Source organism: Perognathus longimembris, chromosome 4, assembly GCF_023159225.1.
Source record: "Perognathus longimembris pacificus isolate PPM17 chromosome 4, ASM2315922v1, whole genome shotgun sequence".
Classification (NCBI taxonomy): Eukaryota; Metazoa; Chordata; class Mammalia; order Rodentia; family Heteromyidae; genus Perognathus; species Perognathus longimembris.
The window spans coordinates 62,397,092-62,412,049 of NC_063164.1; the positions used below are offsets into that span (position 1 = coordinate 62,397,092).

General features: G+C 43.0%; 1 protein-coding gene across 15 annotated transcripts in view; it reads right to left on the bottom strand.

Annotated features, from left to right (window-relative positions):
* Tanc1 (tetratricopeptide repeat, ankyrin repeat and coiled-coil containing 1) overlaps positions 1-14,958 on the bottom strand; it is a 235,544-nt gene that overhangs the window by 25,499 nt on the left and 195,087 nt on the right. For all 15 annotated transcript variants that reach the window (XM_048345390.1, XM_048345389.1, XM_048345388.1 and 12 more), the window contains 4 exons: positions 13,469-13,577; positions 12,231-12,353; positions 4,243-4,479; positions 2,059-2,244 (listed from right to left, as the gene is read on the bottom strand). In XM_048345390.1, coding sequence (XP_048201347.1) covers positions 2,059-2,244; positions 4,243-4,479; positions 12,231-12,353; positions 13,469-13,577 — 655 coding nt within the window. The remainder of the gene's footprint in view (positions 1-2,058; positions 2,245-4,242; positions 4,480-12,230; positions 12,354-13,468; positions 13,578-14,958) is intronic.

Below are 14,958 nucleotides of genomic sequence, written 5' to 3' on the forward strand. Positions count from 1 at the left end.
AAAGAGAGGGTTGGTTTTTAGCTGTTATTATCTCATGATGCACAAGGAGCGAAATATAATGAAAACCATTTTCAAATATAATTCATATGCTATTCACACTTTAAACTTGGAGAATAATAATAAAATAAAGAACAACGCAATCTCTGTGAATTTCAGCAACGTTGTTTAGGATTACTAGGTACTCAGAATTCTAATGAATTCCAACATGACCCAAATATGCCAGACTAATCAACAAAGGACACGGCAGATCGCATAAAATGCAGTTCCTGCATAAATCACCAGAAGATGGTGAATCCAGTTTTCACAAGGAAGAAAAACAAGATACCTATTTTTCTAAAAGAATTTTTAAGTATCAACCAAGCAATTTTTCTACTGACAGTACTGTTCTTTTCCCTCCTGGGCATTTTCCTGTCAAAGAGCAGGTCAGGTTGTAAGTCTCTAGGCAGGAAAGCTGGCTCTCAGGAAGACAAAGCATTTATGCCCTGGACCAGAGTCAACATTCACCTGAGCAGTATCAGTGACAAGAGAACAAGACACAACCACGTTCCAGTCCCCCCATCCATATTATTTGTGGTAGGCTGAATAAGAGCTTTGAAATAGGTCCACAACCTAAGTCCAGGAACCTGTGGGTATTACTTTAAATGGCAAGAGCAAACTGCAGATGTGGTTACCAGTCTTGATATAGGGCAATTATTCTGAACTGTCAGGATATATAGCATATGTTATATACCTAATATTACCCTAACAGTGCTGACAGAGAGCAGGAGGAACCCAGGTTAGAGGAAGGGATGACAGAAGCAACAGTGATGTATGCTCAAGGAGGGGCCACAAGCTAAGGAATACAGGTGACTTTATGAAGTTAGAAGCCATACTCCCTCCTATAGCCTTCAGAAGGCTACCTTAATCTTAGACTTCTGAGAATAAGCTGTTGAGAGTAAGCTTTGCTTTTAACCACTAAATTTGTGGCCCTGTGTTATAAGAGATTTAAAAAACCAACCCTACAAATACTCCTGTGAATTTCCATCAAGTGGTCACTTGGCTGTGCCAAGGTGGTTTTTGCTTAGCATTCCTCCAAGCCATCTTTCCATGAGGGGTTCACATGAGATGAGAGAAGGGCCATATCCAAACACAGCATTTCAGTCCTCCCAACGATGCTTTCCCACATTCCAAACCCACTCAGACTTAGGGAACATTAAGAAAAACATTTATCTTTTCAGATACGAACACATAACACACTCTGCATATTTATGCATGTGTTTTCAGTGTTTTAAATGCCAAAAACTTGTGTGTTTAAGTGCAAATGTCAGCCAGCCAGCTTGGCACTCTAATTTACTTGATGCCTTTTTGGGGAAAGAATCTTACCAAATGCTGGCATCTCTAATTGCTTGAAGATAATACAGTGTGAGAAATAACATAAAAAAAAAAGCAGGAGTAAAATGCTATTAAATTCACAGACAAAGCTAAGACACAGGTCAGGAGATGACAATTAAATCTTCAAACTGAGGAATACTGACATCTTCCAGAAATAAATGCTCTATTTAACTGCTGCATGAAGTTCTCCTTCGATGTGGGAACCACAAATGACAAGAATTCTTACATGCTATCAAAGCATTCAAGTTCTATTTTTTTAAACCCTTCAATAGGCAAGAATGATTTTAGAAGTAGGATTCCATGTGATTACTTTTACAAGAATACAAGGACAAAAGAATGAATCAAAGGGGCAAAGGCAGGGTAGAGGGTGAAAGTAGAACAGGGAATGAAGAGATAAACAAGAAGAGAATGCACACCATGGAGAAAAGCCTCAAGCGGGAAGAACAATCCCACCTCCCCCCATCACACATGCAGGAGACAAGGAGTCTCATGTGTAGGAAGGACCTGTTTGCAACAGAAGCCCTTAAACATGATCAAGGCCAGTGGCTAGTCTTGGAAATTCCTGTTTTCTTTCATTCCTTTAGAATGCCATAGACTCATAACTTGAAAGGTGGCAACTGGCCAACACCAGTGACCACTGAACTACAGTTTCCCATTAGTCAGGAAGGAAGGCTGCAGCCCACTCACCGAGCTGTGACCCATGCTGGCAGCCGCCGTCAGTGCCTGCTGCAGAGCTTGGCTCTTCCTCAGCGTTGCTGGCTGGGAAGGACTTGCCAACCACTCACAGGTCAGTAGGTATTGCAGCACATCCCCGTGGCCCCTCAGTGCACTGTGTACAAGTGCACATTGACCTTTCTTATCCAAGTGGTCCACCTGGGGAGAGAGAAGGGGCAGGAGCACAAGTAAGCATTATTTTAACTCTGAGAACACCAGAGCATCCCAAGAATCTGTGCAACCTCACCCCTACCCCAGAGTTCACATTCTTATTTGTCTTTCTGGACTGCCCTACACCTTTGCCTGATTTCTTTCAGGGTAGTAAGGACTGAGACTCTCATTCCCTTTGTACACAGCCAGAGATTACAAGATACCCTCTTATTCCAAATGTCTTCCAAGCAAACTACAGGGAGCCCCAGATTCTCTTAGGAACATAAATGAAGAGCAACTCAATGGGCTGCTCAGGGCGCATTCTCAGGCTTCTGGGAGAAGCTGCAATTTGGGAGAGGAGAGCAGTTCTTTGGTCACTAAATAAAGGGAAAAAAAAAAAGAAAAGGAGGGAATCTATTGAATACCTCTCTGAAGGAGGAAGGCCAGAAAGGGAGTACATGCAAGGAGTGGCCTAGAACATGCTGGAATGTAAGGGAGATAGATAACATTGTGGGAGGCAGGCTAGTTAACCAGAAAGGGTGTGTATATGTATATGTGTGTGCATGTGTGCGCGTGCGCGTGTGTGTGTGTGTGTGTGTGTGTGAGAGAGAGAGAGAGAGAGAGAGAGAGAGAGAGAGAGAGAGAGAGAGAACTGCATACTTGCTAAAGGCATAGGGGCAGGTGACCTATTGCCTTGCTTAAACTCAGGGAGTACTGTGATTGAAGGGGGACCCCAGAGCCTAGGTCCACCTTGCTTAGAGATTTTGTGATGGTCTGAATATCTTAACTTGGGAGCTTTGCAAAAGCTACTGATATTCAAAGGGCAAACCAATACAGCAGTAGTACTCAATAGATACTATGTTGAAAATGAACTATACAACTTGTGCATGGGGATGGGAGGGAAAAATTGGAAGAAATTTACTCTTTACCTGCCTTACGAAACTAAACTCCTTTGTACATCACCTTTATAAATGACAGTATTTTTTTTTTTAAAGCTACCAATATTGACTGCTGGCTTCCATCTGCAATGAGAAGGGCCTGTTGGCCCGGGACCTCAGAATAAAGGATTTCTGGGAGCTGAAAACAGAGGTATTTCCCTTCTAGGACCTGAAGGTTAGGCTTCCCAAGTGTTATATTTTTGAGAGCGATCGAGCAGTTGAGCGAGTGAGCGAGCAAGCAAAAGAGAGAGGTGTCCCCATTGATACTATAAGCCAAATGGTTTTATAGGCTTTACTTAGGGGGTGGGGTTGAACTTAAAATCCTTTTAAATAAACAGGCACTTGCTATTCAAAAGGCAGACTTGCCAATAAGATACTTATAATAAGCATAAATGACACTGTAAGCTGACATCCTTCTTGTTTTATCTATTAGCACTGATAGTTCTAAAATAACTGGTCTAGTAAGCTACAGTTGCTTATTAATGGGAATGTATTACTGCACGTTCAAGGTCAAGAGACACTGCTCTGATTCCCAGTGGACAGGTGAAAAGTCTCAGCCTTACGGGCTAAGTGGAAACATGATTCCAGACCTTCCTGTAGCTCAAGCAAGAGGCTTCTGAAACCCACAGAACTATGCTATTGTTTTAAAAGGAACATGGACTAAAATGGATAAGAGGCCAGGGAAATGAGGAAATAAAAGCAAACATTTAGAATTTCAACCCATTGTGATGCCATGTTGAGTTACACGTCAGTGTCTTCAGGCTTTGTAAATGATGTCCTACTCATGCACACACTGGCCAAGAATCTTCCTGGTGCCTCTCCTCAGGCATCATTAAGCATGGACACAGGGCCCACCTCTCTTCCTGAGACTGCTTCTCCCCAGGTCACACTACACATTTGCCCATAACCCTTCTATGCTATCATTTCTCAATTGGTGATAATTTCTCAAGGCAGAGAACAAGGAAGACTGGCCCTGAGGATAACAGCTTTAGAAATGATAGGAAGCTACTCTCCACCCTGTGCCCACATCCTGGTCATTGTCCCCACCATGGAGAAGGACGCTGCTTACCCTTGCTCCCTTCTTGGTCAGCAGACACACCAGCTTCATGTGGCCAGCAGCTGCCGCATAGCAGAGCGCAGTCATGCCGTTCTCTGACACACCATCCAAGCAGGCGCCAAATTCCAGGAGCAGAGTGACAACTTCCTCATGGCCCAAGTGAGATTGGACGCACAGGATGGGGGCATTATTTAACACTTCTGTCCTATAGTTCACGTTGGCCCCTCCCAAAATCAGGAGGCGGCTCACCTGATGGACAAAGTTGGACCAACAAAATTAGCTTCTCTCATACATATTAGTATAAATGTATGCGTATGGGTGTAAATATATGCACTTATATATATGTACACATATGCTTACACATAGTGGAGTATTAGGGCTACAGTCTTAAAAAGAAAGGCACTTCTAACACATGCTACAATAGAGATAAATACATGAATATTGTAAGTTAAGCCAGATGTTAACGGACAAATACTGTATGATACTACTTGTAAGTTACCTAAAGTAATCAAATGCAAAGACAGAAAGTGTGATGATGGTTTTCAGGCCCTGTGCAGGGGCAACATTAGAGTTAAAATTTAATACATAGCCTTTGTTTCGCAAGCTGAAAAGCTCTAGCGATTTAATATACAACAATGTAAAAATATTTTACTGACCTGAACACAGAAATAGTTACGATGCTAAATTTTCTATCATGTACTACTTTTTGTCCTGGAGCTTAAACTCAGAGCCTACAACTACAGCTCCATACCATGTGTCGTTGGTTTATATTGTTTTATGTGCTTGTGTTGGGGCTTGAACTCAGGGCCTAGGCATTGTCCCAGCTTTTTCAATTAAGGCTAGCACTATACCACTTGAGCCATGGCTCCCTTGTGGATTTTGTGTGGATAATTGGAGATAAGAGTCTCATGGACTTTCCTGCCCAGGCTGGCCTTGAACCTTGATCCTCAGATGTCAGCCCCTTAGTAGCTAGGATTATAGAAGTGAGCCACATGTGTTCTACACATGTTTTTTAAATTGCAATTGAAAATTTAAAAAATGTAAATGTACAGTTTCAACAGCCCCTTTCGTGAGCCTAGTTCTGGGTGACACATTTTTTTTTTTTTGGCCAGTCCTGGGCCTTGGACTCAGGGCCTGAGCACTGTCCCTGGCTTCTTCCCGCTCAAGGCTAGCACTCTGCCACTTGAGCCACAGCGCCGCTTCTGGCCGTTTTCTGCATATGTGGTGCTGGGGAATCGAACCTAGGGCCTCGTGTATCCGAGGCAGGCACTCTTGCCACTAGTCTATATCCCCAGCCCTGGGTGACACATTTTTAATGAGTTCCCAGGTGACAATAATGCTGTTGATTTGAAGACCACATTTTGGAAACAACAACAACACTGTTTAACACAAATAAAAACAGAAAAAAATAGTTTTCTAGCAATGAAACAATTAACACAGGACTAAATTTTAACAGTCAGAAAAGCCAAAAGAAAATACACAGTCTTCTTTACAGGGGTGCATTCCTATAACATAGGCTGCTTCTATTAAACATTACACCCAGCATCACTGAACACCTCAGAATCAGTTATTAGAAAAAGTTTCTACATATGTACCTACATAAATTTTAGCGATTCTACTATCTCCTTCAAGAACTCTAGGACACACACACACGCACGCACGCACGCATGCACGCACACACACACACACACACCTTTAACACCCATTAACATGCCCAGAACATTTCTTCAAAGGCCCCCTCCAACAGTTCCGACCTGCATCCATCACTCCCCAGCCAAACCCTGGCAGGTCTTCAGGGCTTCCCATTAGATATGAAAGCCACAGAGACCATGTCATTTATGTGACTGAAGACACAGAGGGATCATTAAGAGCCACAGAAAGACGACAGGCATATAAAACGCAGGGTATTTCAGTGATGTGTGTCCATAGAGTAGCTGACAGAATATCTACAAACTGAGCCGTGGAGCCTATGTGAACTCGCATACCAACAGGTCAGAACCAAAGAGAAACTGGAAGATAGCTTTGCTTGAACCCCAAGTGACCTGGGCCACTTGGCTTCCTCTCTGACTTCCTCTCCAAGGTCTTTCTGCATACTTCCCTCATAGTATGTATCCACACAGCGATGCTTACTGAGTAACAATGCCAGCCTGGACAGGCCCCATGGCCTCTTGCCCTTCCAACCCTCTCTGTCTGGAAAACTCATTTTATAGACACATGTGTCAAAAGGATCTCTCTCTCTCTCTCTCTCTCTCTGGATTGCTGCTCCAACACCAGGACCCTAAAGAGAATACCCAACTTCATACAGAATACTCCATTCTTTGCCCCCTCCCACATACCCCGGCCTCTCTACCCCTCAGTGCTTAGCCCTGTGCACCAGACGTTGGACCTAATGCAGAAGTTCAGAGAAGAGAAGCACACAAGCCCCTCCACGGTCAGCTCTTTCATGTCTCTGGAACCATTTCTTCTTTGTAAGGAAGGTCAAGGCACATACATGTAATGAGGGGCTATGCTGAGCCCACCCAACGAAAACACTCCTGTTGACCCTATTGGAGGCACAGTCATGTAGCCAGACTCAGGTAAGCACCAACCTAGTCTCCCCCTGACTACAGAAAACACCCAGAGAGATGAGAAATCAGAAAAGGCATTCCTGTCCTAACACAGAATACAGAATGTAAAAACTGGGAAAATGATTTATGGAGCCGCACTACAAAGCTACTACACAGTTTCACCCTTTAGGACACCATCAGTATAGGCATAGATATTCTAAAACCTTAAGTGATAAATAAAGACTTCCCTCTGAATAATTATTAGTTTGTAATGAATAGAATTATAGGAAAGAAATAGTGACTTTTATCGGGGCCTAGTATATCAGTTCAGACCAAAAGAAGTTTAGAAGACATAGAAGCACAAAAATAGACTTCTATCACCATAGGACAGGCAAGGTTAGTAAATTCCTTGCAAAACTCTACCACCCAATTATCAAGACCCCACTCTACCCACCCCATCCTTTGATACCCATGAGCCCAAGAGAAACAGAAGATGGATTAAGTAGTCTGAACCCTCAAGTCATTTTTTAAACAAGTCACTTTTAACTTGCTATGTGACTCTCGTAAAATTACTCAACTTCTTGGTGTTTTAGGTGTCTTCTAAGAGATACCCAGGATGTGACTCTATTCCCTTCAATAGGGTCTTACAAAACAATGTGGAAAGGTGTATATTTGGTATTCTCCTATCATACCTACTTTACAAGATTTCTCCTGAAAGGTATGATCTTAGGGGCAGAGCTTTGCTATGTATGTCTGCCATCCATTTACCTCATCTGCTGCCAGGAAAACATCTCCTTTGTTGGCACAATGCTGTGAATATTTTATTTTTAACCACTTAGCCTCCCAACAGTTTGTGGATCTTCCTGTAGCACACCTTTCCTAACACTGCTGCAAGCACTGAAACCACCTGGGAGTGTGAAGTTTCCAATGCTTGGGCCGTGCCATGGAGATTCTGACTTAACTGGGACTGGAGCTCTGGCACCAAAAGCTCCCAAGTGAGTCTACTTGGCAGGCAGGGCTGTAAACATATCAAGTGATAAAGGCACCTGCAGCCATGGTACAGGTGTGCTGAGCATCAGGTGTCTTCTAGCTGTGTCATCTGGGGAATGCTACCAACTGTCCCAACCTACAGCTTCTTCAACTGAAAAAATGGGGGAAATTTTGCAGCATACGTATGTACATATACACATTAGCAGTATTTAGCCTAGCACTTGGTATCATGTAAGCACCGAATAAATATTAACTGCTATTGCCACAATCGTGCTTCTGTGTAGTCTTCAGATAATAGGTTGTTGATGTCAAGATCTGGCTTCCTATCCACAAGGCCTTCTATATCCCAGGCTGTCCACAGCCCAGAGCAGCAAGGAAACATGCCACTCCTAGAGTTGTCAGACTGCAAAGCAGGCTACTCCTGTTTACAGCCACATCCAGACGTTCCCAGGCACCTGTGGCCCTTGTGCATTCAGTTTCCAGAGACAAGGCAAAGCATCAGAATCATCCATGTGAACACACAAGAAATGCCAGGTTCTTTCCCAAGAGCTTTAACAGTGATCTTCCTCATCACTCTGCAACAGATTCTTTTGTTGTCTCCATTTTATAGGCAAAAACATTGAGGCTTGGAATGAGTAGCACTAAGGTTAGCTCAGAGCACAAAGCTTATTTCTACCATATATGGGAAGTAGCAGCAGCGACAGCTTCAGTTGTGACTGCACTGTCCAAAGGAAGGTGATCAGATGACTCATTCTCTCCATTTCTGTTTGTTTTGTTAAGACAGGGTCATTCTCAGGCTGACATTAAATTTGTGATCAGAAGTACGTGCGACCACACCTGGCTCACCCAACACATTCTGTTCCAATGGTGTGGAGGTTTTCTAATCCTCATTACAGAAGTTCTCCTTGGCTAACTCTTGGAAGTAGCAATATTATTCATAAATGTGGGATTTAATGAATGCAATATACATACAATAGAACAGTGGGGGCAGACTGAGTGATACAACCAAGACAAACAAGAGAGGCACTGGCCAGCTTGGCTGTGAAGCATGAGTCAGTTCCTTTGCTGTTTAAAAACGTACAGTGTCTAATTGTGATACAGAATATGACTGATTCCTGCACCCCTCAACCAAGGGCAAGTCTCCACCTCACTCCTGTTCTCCTCTCATCCTTGCCTACCACTGAGAAAAAAATATTACAACCTGAATTCTCCAAGTCCACAGCCTGAAGTTGGCAGCCAATCCTAAGAGGACGCAGGAGCAAACCCAGCCAGCTGGACGCGCGCCCAGAGGCACTGGTGGCAAGGACCCGAGTGTGCCAGCAGGCCAGTCAGGCACAGGCTGGCCCAACCTTGGCTTGGTATTGGGAGGCTAAAGTGTTAGAAATCCCTGGCATGCCTCTGAAATTACTAAGTAATCATTCCAGAACAAGTCACTTTAATTTACCAAAGTGGCAAACTGCAATTATTGCTCAAAATGACATTCATTCCTGTATGACAACATTTAATACTCTAAAAAAAGTTCCTTAATTGCATGCATAATTTTAAATTACTGTAATTTGCCCAAGATTCTGTGAAAACCTTTTTGTCCTCTTTGAAAGACTTCAAAACAAAAAAAAGAGGAGGATAATGGAAAGCCTTAAGATTCTATAAGTTACATAATTTTGAGGATAGTGGCAATATGAGAAACACTGGAGTTGAATAAAATTAAGTAAAAATGAACTGCTCTTAAAATTGCAATGTTAAAGAGAAATTTCTACTACCGAGAGCCGAGTTCCTTCCATTTTTATGTTAGACCTTCTAGGTTTCTTTTTTTTTAATACTTATTGTCAAAATGATGTACAGAGAGGTTACAGTTCCATATGTTAGGCCTTGGATACATTTCTTGTACTGTTTGTTACCTCCTCCCTCATTTCTAGTTTGTTTTTTTAAAACTTGTATTCATGTGAATATGTTTCCCATTTGCTATCTCCACCTTGAAAGGAGAGCTTGGGGGAACTGGGCATTGGTGGCTTACGCCTGTAATCCTAGCTGCTCAGAAGACTGAGATCTGAGAATTGTGTTCAAAGCCAGCCAAGGCAGGAAAGTCCATAAGGCTTATCTCTGATTAAGCATCAAAAAAGCTAGAAGTGGAACTGTGGCTCAAGTGGTAGAGTGCTAACCTTTAGCAAAAAAGCTTGGGGACAGCACCCAAGCTCTGAGTTCAAGCCCCAGGACCAGCCCAAAAAGGAAAGAAAGAAAAGCTTCTTGGGCTTGAGGTGGGGTGGTAAGTCAGTGGTGGAGCATTTGCTTAGAATAGGTAGGTCCTGGGTTCAAACCCTAGCACTAACAAAAAAAAAAAAGTAGGGGCTGGGAATGTGGCTTAGCAGTAGAGTGCTTGTCTAGCATGCATGAAGCCCTGGGTTCGATTCCTCAGCACCATGTAAACAGAAAAGGCCAGAAGTGGTGCTATGACTCAAGAGGTAGAGTGCTAGCCTTGAGAAAAAAGAAGCTAGGCCCTGAGTTCAAGCCCCAGGACTGGCAAAAAAAAAAAAAAAAAGTAAAAATTTCTGTGTACATATATTCCTTAGTCAAAATACTGTTATTTTAATTTCTATTCCTTGTTTCCATGTTTTTATTCATTAGAGAAAAGCCAAATGATGCACTATCAACTAGTAAGACAGATGAAAATAGTATTATAATAAACTTAATTCAAATTTTAAAAAATCGAAGTGAAAAATAAGTTGTTTGAATACTGGTGCTTGAATTCAGGGCCTTGTACATACCAGGCAAGTGCTTTACCATATGTCCCTTTTGCTTATTTGTCCTTTGTTTTAGAGACAGAAGATTTTGATACCTTTGCCCAACTATCCTCAAACCCATGATCATTCTATTTCTGCTCTGAGTAGCTGAGATTAAAAAAAAAAACAAACCTCTTAATACAGCTTCTTCTTTGTGTGACATCGAAAGTTTGCCTTTCTTTCAGAGGAACTCCATTAGGAAAGTAAATGTTCTCTCTGATCAAGAGCAGCAGCCTGGAGCTGGTTCTGCACAACAAAAATAGCATCCTGTCTGTCTACCCATGGATACATGTGGGCAGGACTCAGTCAGGTCACAAGCACTGAGATCTACAGGTCTGCAGTATGAATGATAATAAGCTGTGAGCAAGGCTGAGCGAAGGGCCCCATGTACAGGTCTACAGTGCTCTGCACTCCATCAAAGGAAGCATCAAAGTTGAAATCCAACATGCTGGCTTTCTACAAGCCTCCAATCCTGACAGGGGCCAAGTCAACCTGGTTGAGGTAACACCTTCACCTTTGTGAATACACTGTCTGCACCCAAGGGCAGCAGCCTCTGTCTGTTCCATACTCAGGCCCTACACAGGGCAGCAGGCTTTGGGTTGATCATCCCCAGACTTAGAGCACAACTGGATCCCCATTGTCCCCTAGAAGCCTTGGGCAGCTCTCTGATACACTTACCCTTCAAACTCACCAGAGAGATCAAGAAGGGAGGAAGTTGGAAGAGCACACCTCTAACCAGACATGGGAAATACTGCAATACCAGCACCTGGAGAGTGGGCTAAGAATATGGAGAGCCAAAGAGGAGAGACAACCAAAGTCCCAGGGCTACACCTTATACCTTCACCTCCAGCACAGATGTCCCAGTTCCCAGATGAGTTTGAACAGCACAAATGAAGAAAAAGTAGATGTCAAATGCCTAGACAAGGAGCCTGGGACTTGCACTGTCCCTTACTGTTTGATCTCTTGGTGTTCCTAAGACAGACAGTACAATGATCCTTCCCAAGATGTGCCTTGAAAGAAGACACAGTTCACTGGGAAACTGCCCCAGAGCTTCTGCAGGCTACCAGCACACCAGTAGCCCGGGGCTGACAGGTTCACACATGTCTCTGTGGCCTTCCCCAAGTATCTGCCCTCTGTATGTTTTTGATGTATGCTATTACATTAAGTCAGGGGATAGAAAATCTACCTTAAAAAGCAGAATAGAATATCGTGATATGACAGGTGCTGACCACAGAGCAAAAGAAGTTCTACTACTCTTCTCATCGTCAGAAATTCATGTGTATCTAGAGCCTTTAGTCATAGTTCTTCTGTGAACTCTTCACTTTGTTTCACTCATCAATGATTAATTTCCTCTGAAGCATGGAGATTTGTTTAGATCAGTCATCTAAGACACAAAAAAATCCAGTTTCCTTGAAACTCTCTCCCAACCTCTGTATCATATGTAAACTGTTCCCTCCTCACATCTACTCTGAAACAGTCCCAACAGGAGCACACAGCAGCCTTGACTCCTGTATCTTCCTGTGGAGCACAAGTCTATCATTCAGTAGACAATGTGTACAGTTTACACAGGGAAAAGCATCAATGGGCACTCCTCTGCAACTCTATGTCATCTGGTGCTGGAGTGAAAGAGAACAGGAGAGGAGCAGAGCCACGCTGGGGCTCTGCTGCCAGGCGGCTCCCTGCTCACCTTCACATTGGGAGTGTAAAGATTCCTGAGAGAGGCGAGGGCAGCAGACAGCCCCTCAGTGCTGTAACCGATCCACAGGGCTTGAAGATGGCTTGAGGAGATTCCAGTTTTCTTACTGAGGCCCTGAAAACAACCACAGGCAGAAACTCACTGAGCATCAGCATCCAGTAGCAGGGTTCAAAGACCCACTTCAAAAGCAGGCCTTCCCCAGAGGGTGTCGGTACATGCTAAACACAAGGCCACTTGTACACAGGATGCCTGGACCAGTAAGCTTTCCCTGCCCCAAACCAAGAGGCAGGGAATCACCTGCCTTTGCTATATGGACTTTATGCCTGGGGAGAGGGATGGCAGGGAAGAGAAAGGTTCCCTTTATGGAAGTAAGTTAAACACTAAATGACAGGATTAGAGAATCACCATCTGCAACCACTAATGAATGAGTGAATGAGTCCAGACAGTGACCAGTAATGGCTAATAGCATCACAAAATAAGAAGCAAGCAGAAATGTTGTGTCTCCTGACACAAGCAACTCTTACCCCTATCATGTAATCTTGACACCTTGCAGGGGGAGAAAAAAAAAAAGTCAACCCAAACCCAAAAGTGCCCAGTACAGCTGCCAAATGAAAGGAAATCCAGGGGAAAAAGGAACATGTTCAACTATTCCCTGAAAAAAAGCACACAACCAGAAAATCCAGGTAGGCCTGATGGGGAACAAAAGTGCTAGCATTTGGGGGAGGGGAGAAAATCATGGGGTAAAAGAATCATTTAGCCAACCCCTCCCTCCAAAAACCCAAAATAGCACTCAGGTGGCATGAAATTACATAGCTCAATAATTCAGGTTCTTTGACAATTAAAAAACAAGTTGGTTAAGAAATGTATGCACTGCCTTACCTATGAAACTGTAACCCCTCTGTACATCACTTTAACAATAAAGAAATGGAAAAAAAAAGGAAACAAGAGAATGAAGTGGAATCTGGGTTAAAAAACAGTAAAAGGGCTTCAAAGGAGGAAAAAGATAAACTCAACCAGAGTATTTAGAAGTACTTGTGTGATAAACAACAAAGAAATGCAAGGAAGTGATTTTAAGTCTAAACTGTGGTTACTTTGGGGGAGGAAGAGGAAGCTGTGTTTGGGATGTGGCTTGGAGAGGGCCTTTGAGATGGCTCACAAAGATGTCTAAAACCTCCCAAACCACCAAATGACAACAAAGAAACCCTTCCCTGTATTGGTGTGCACTTCACCTTGAAAATGTGAGCCTTCAGGATGTGGTGGCCCAGCTCCATGGTCTGCTGGCGGTTCAGCTTGCCCTCCTGTCGAGAGAACATGAATGCCAGAAGAGCATGTCCATTCCTACAACAAGAAATACAAAGGTTCAGGACAAGATTCCATTTCATTGCATCACATGTCATTGGTTAAGCATAATGCCATATGACCTATGAACTCTCCTCCTGGTGGCTTCATTACCTCTACACAGAATTGGCAGATTGTTGCCTCTTTACAAAGATGGCAAATGCGGCTTCTTCTTCAAGCCATTTTTAAGGACTTTGGGGGGGTGGTGTCCTGTTATTAACCTATATTAAGTCTCTAGCACAGGGCAAGTCTGTACCTTCAGAATCATCTACTCTCTGCTCATCACTCTTATCACTTAAGTTGAGTTTATGTTTGTCATAAAAATACAAATGCTATAAGGCAGGGTCTTGTCAAAGTCACAATATAATCACAGTGTCTAGCAAAGTGCCTAATATTCAGCAGATACTCAAATAGGTGTTTCCTGGATGGATGGATGGATGGATGGATGGATTGGATGGATGAATAGATAAATGGAACGGAATCCTACTGACTTTCAGGAATCCCCTTAAAGTCATTGCCACTAAGGTAGACCTAGTCCAATGGACAAAACCTTACAGCACAAAGAGAGAAAAACAAGCCATGCACTGGTGTCTCACATCTGTAACCCTAGCTACTCAGGAGGCTAAAATCTGGAAGGTTCTAGCTTGAAAATTGTTTTCTGTACTCCATCTCCAACATGCATCTCTAAAATACCAAAAAGTAGGTATGGCTCAAGTGGTAGGGCGCCAACCTAGCAAGTTGGAGGCACAGTTTAAATTCCAGCACCATTGAAAGGAAAACAAACCCCAACCCATACTTGACAACAGCAATGCCTAGAATTCAAGGCTTACATTGAACACCGACAGGGTGGGCACTGAACACCATAATTTATCCCTCACAAATTTATAACGATTTGTTTCACCATCTATTGGAAATCCACAAGATCACTAGGGGATATTTTTCTAAACTTATACGCCAATAAACTGGAAAATCCAGAAATAAATTTCTAGACACTGTCTCAATGATGTTCCCAACAAGATCCCAACTTTGTTATGAAAACCTAAAACCCTCCTCCATAAAAATACAAACTCAAGCTTACAACCTTCCCATTCTGGCTCTCTCCTCAAATTATTATTTTAGCCCAATGGAAGAGACAGCCTAAGAATGACAGAGTTGTTGCTCTACACTGAAATCTAATGGTTTCCTCTTACTCCTCCTTTCCCATTTCTTCTGGTGGCACCATTAACCTCCTTGCTAGGAATTTTCTACTCCTTAAAAGTCCTGCACTCTTTTCTTATCAAGTCATACTCCGTCTTTCCATTAGTGAAGCCCAATCTTCAACTATCAACTTCTCCCATCTTCAGACAAGATCTGCCTACAAACTGTCAGAGGACAGACACGG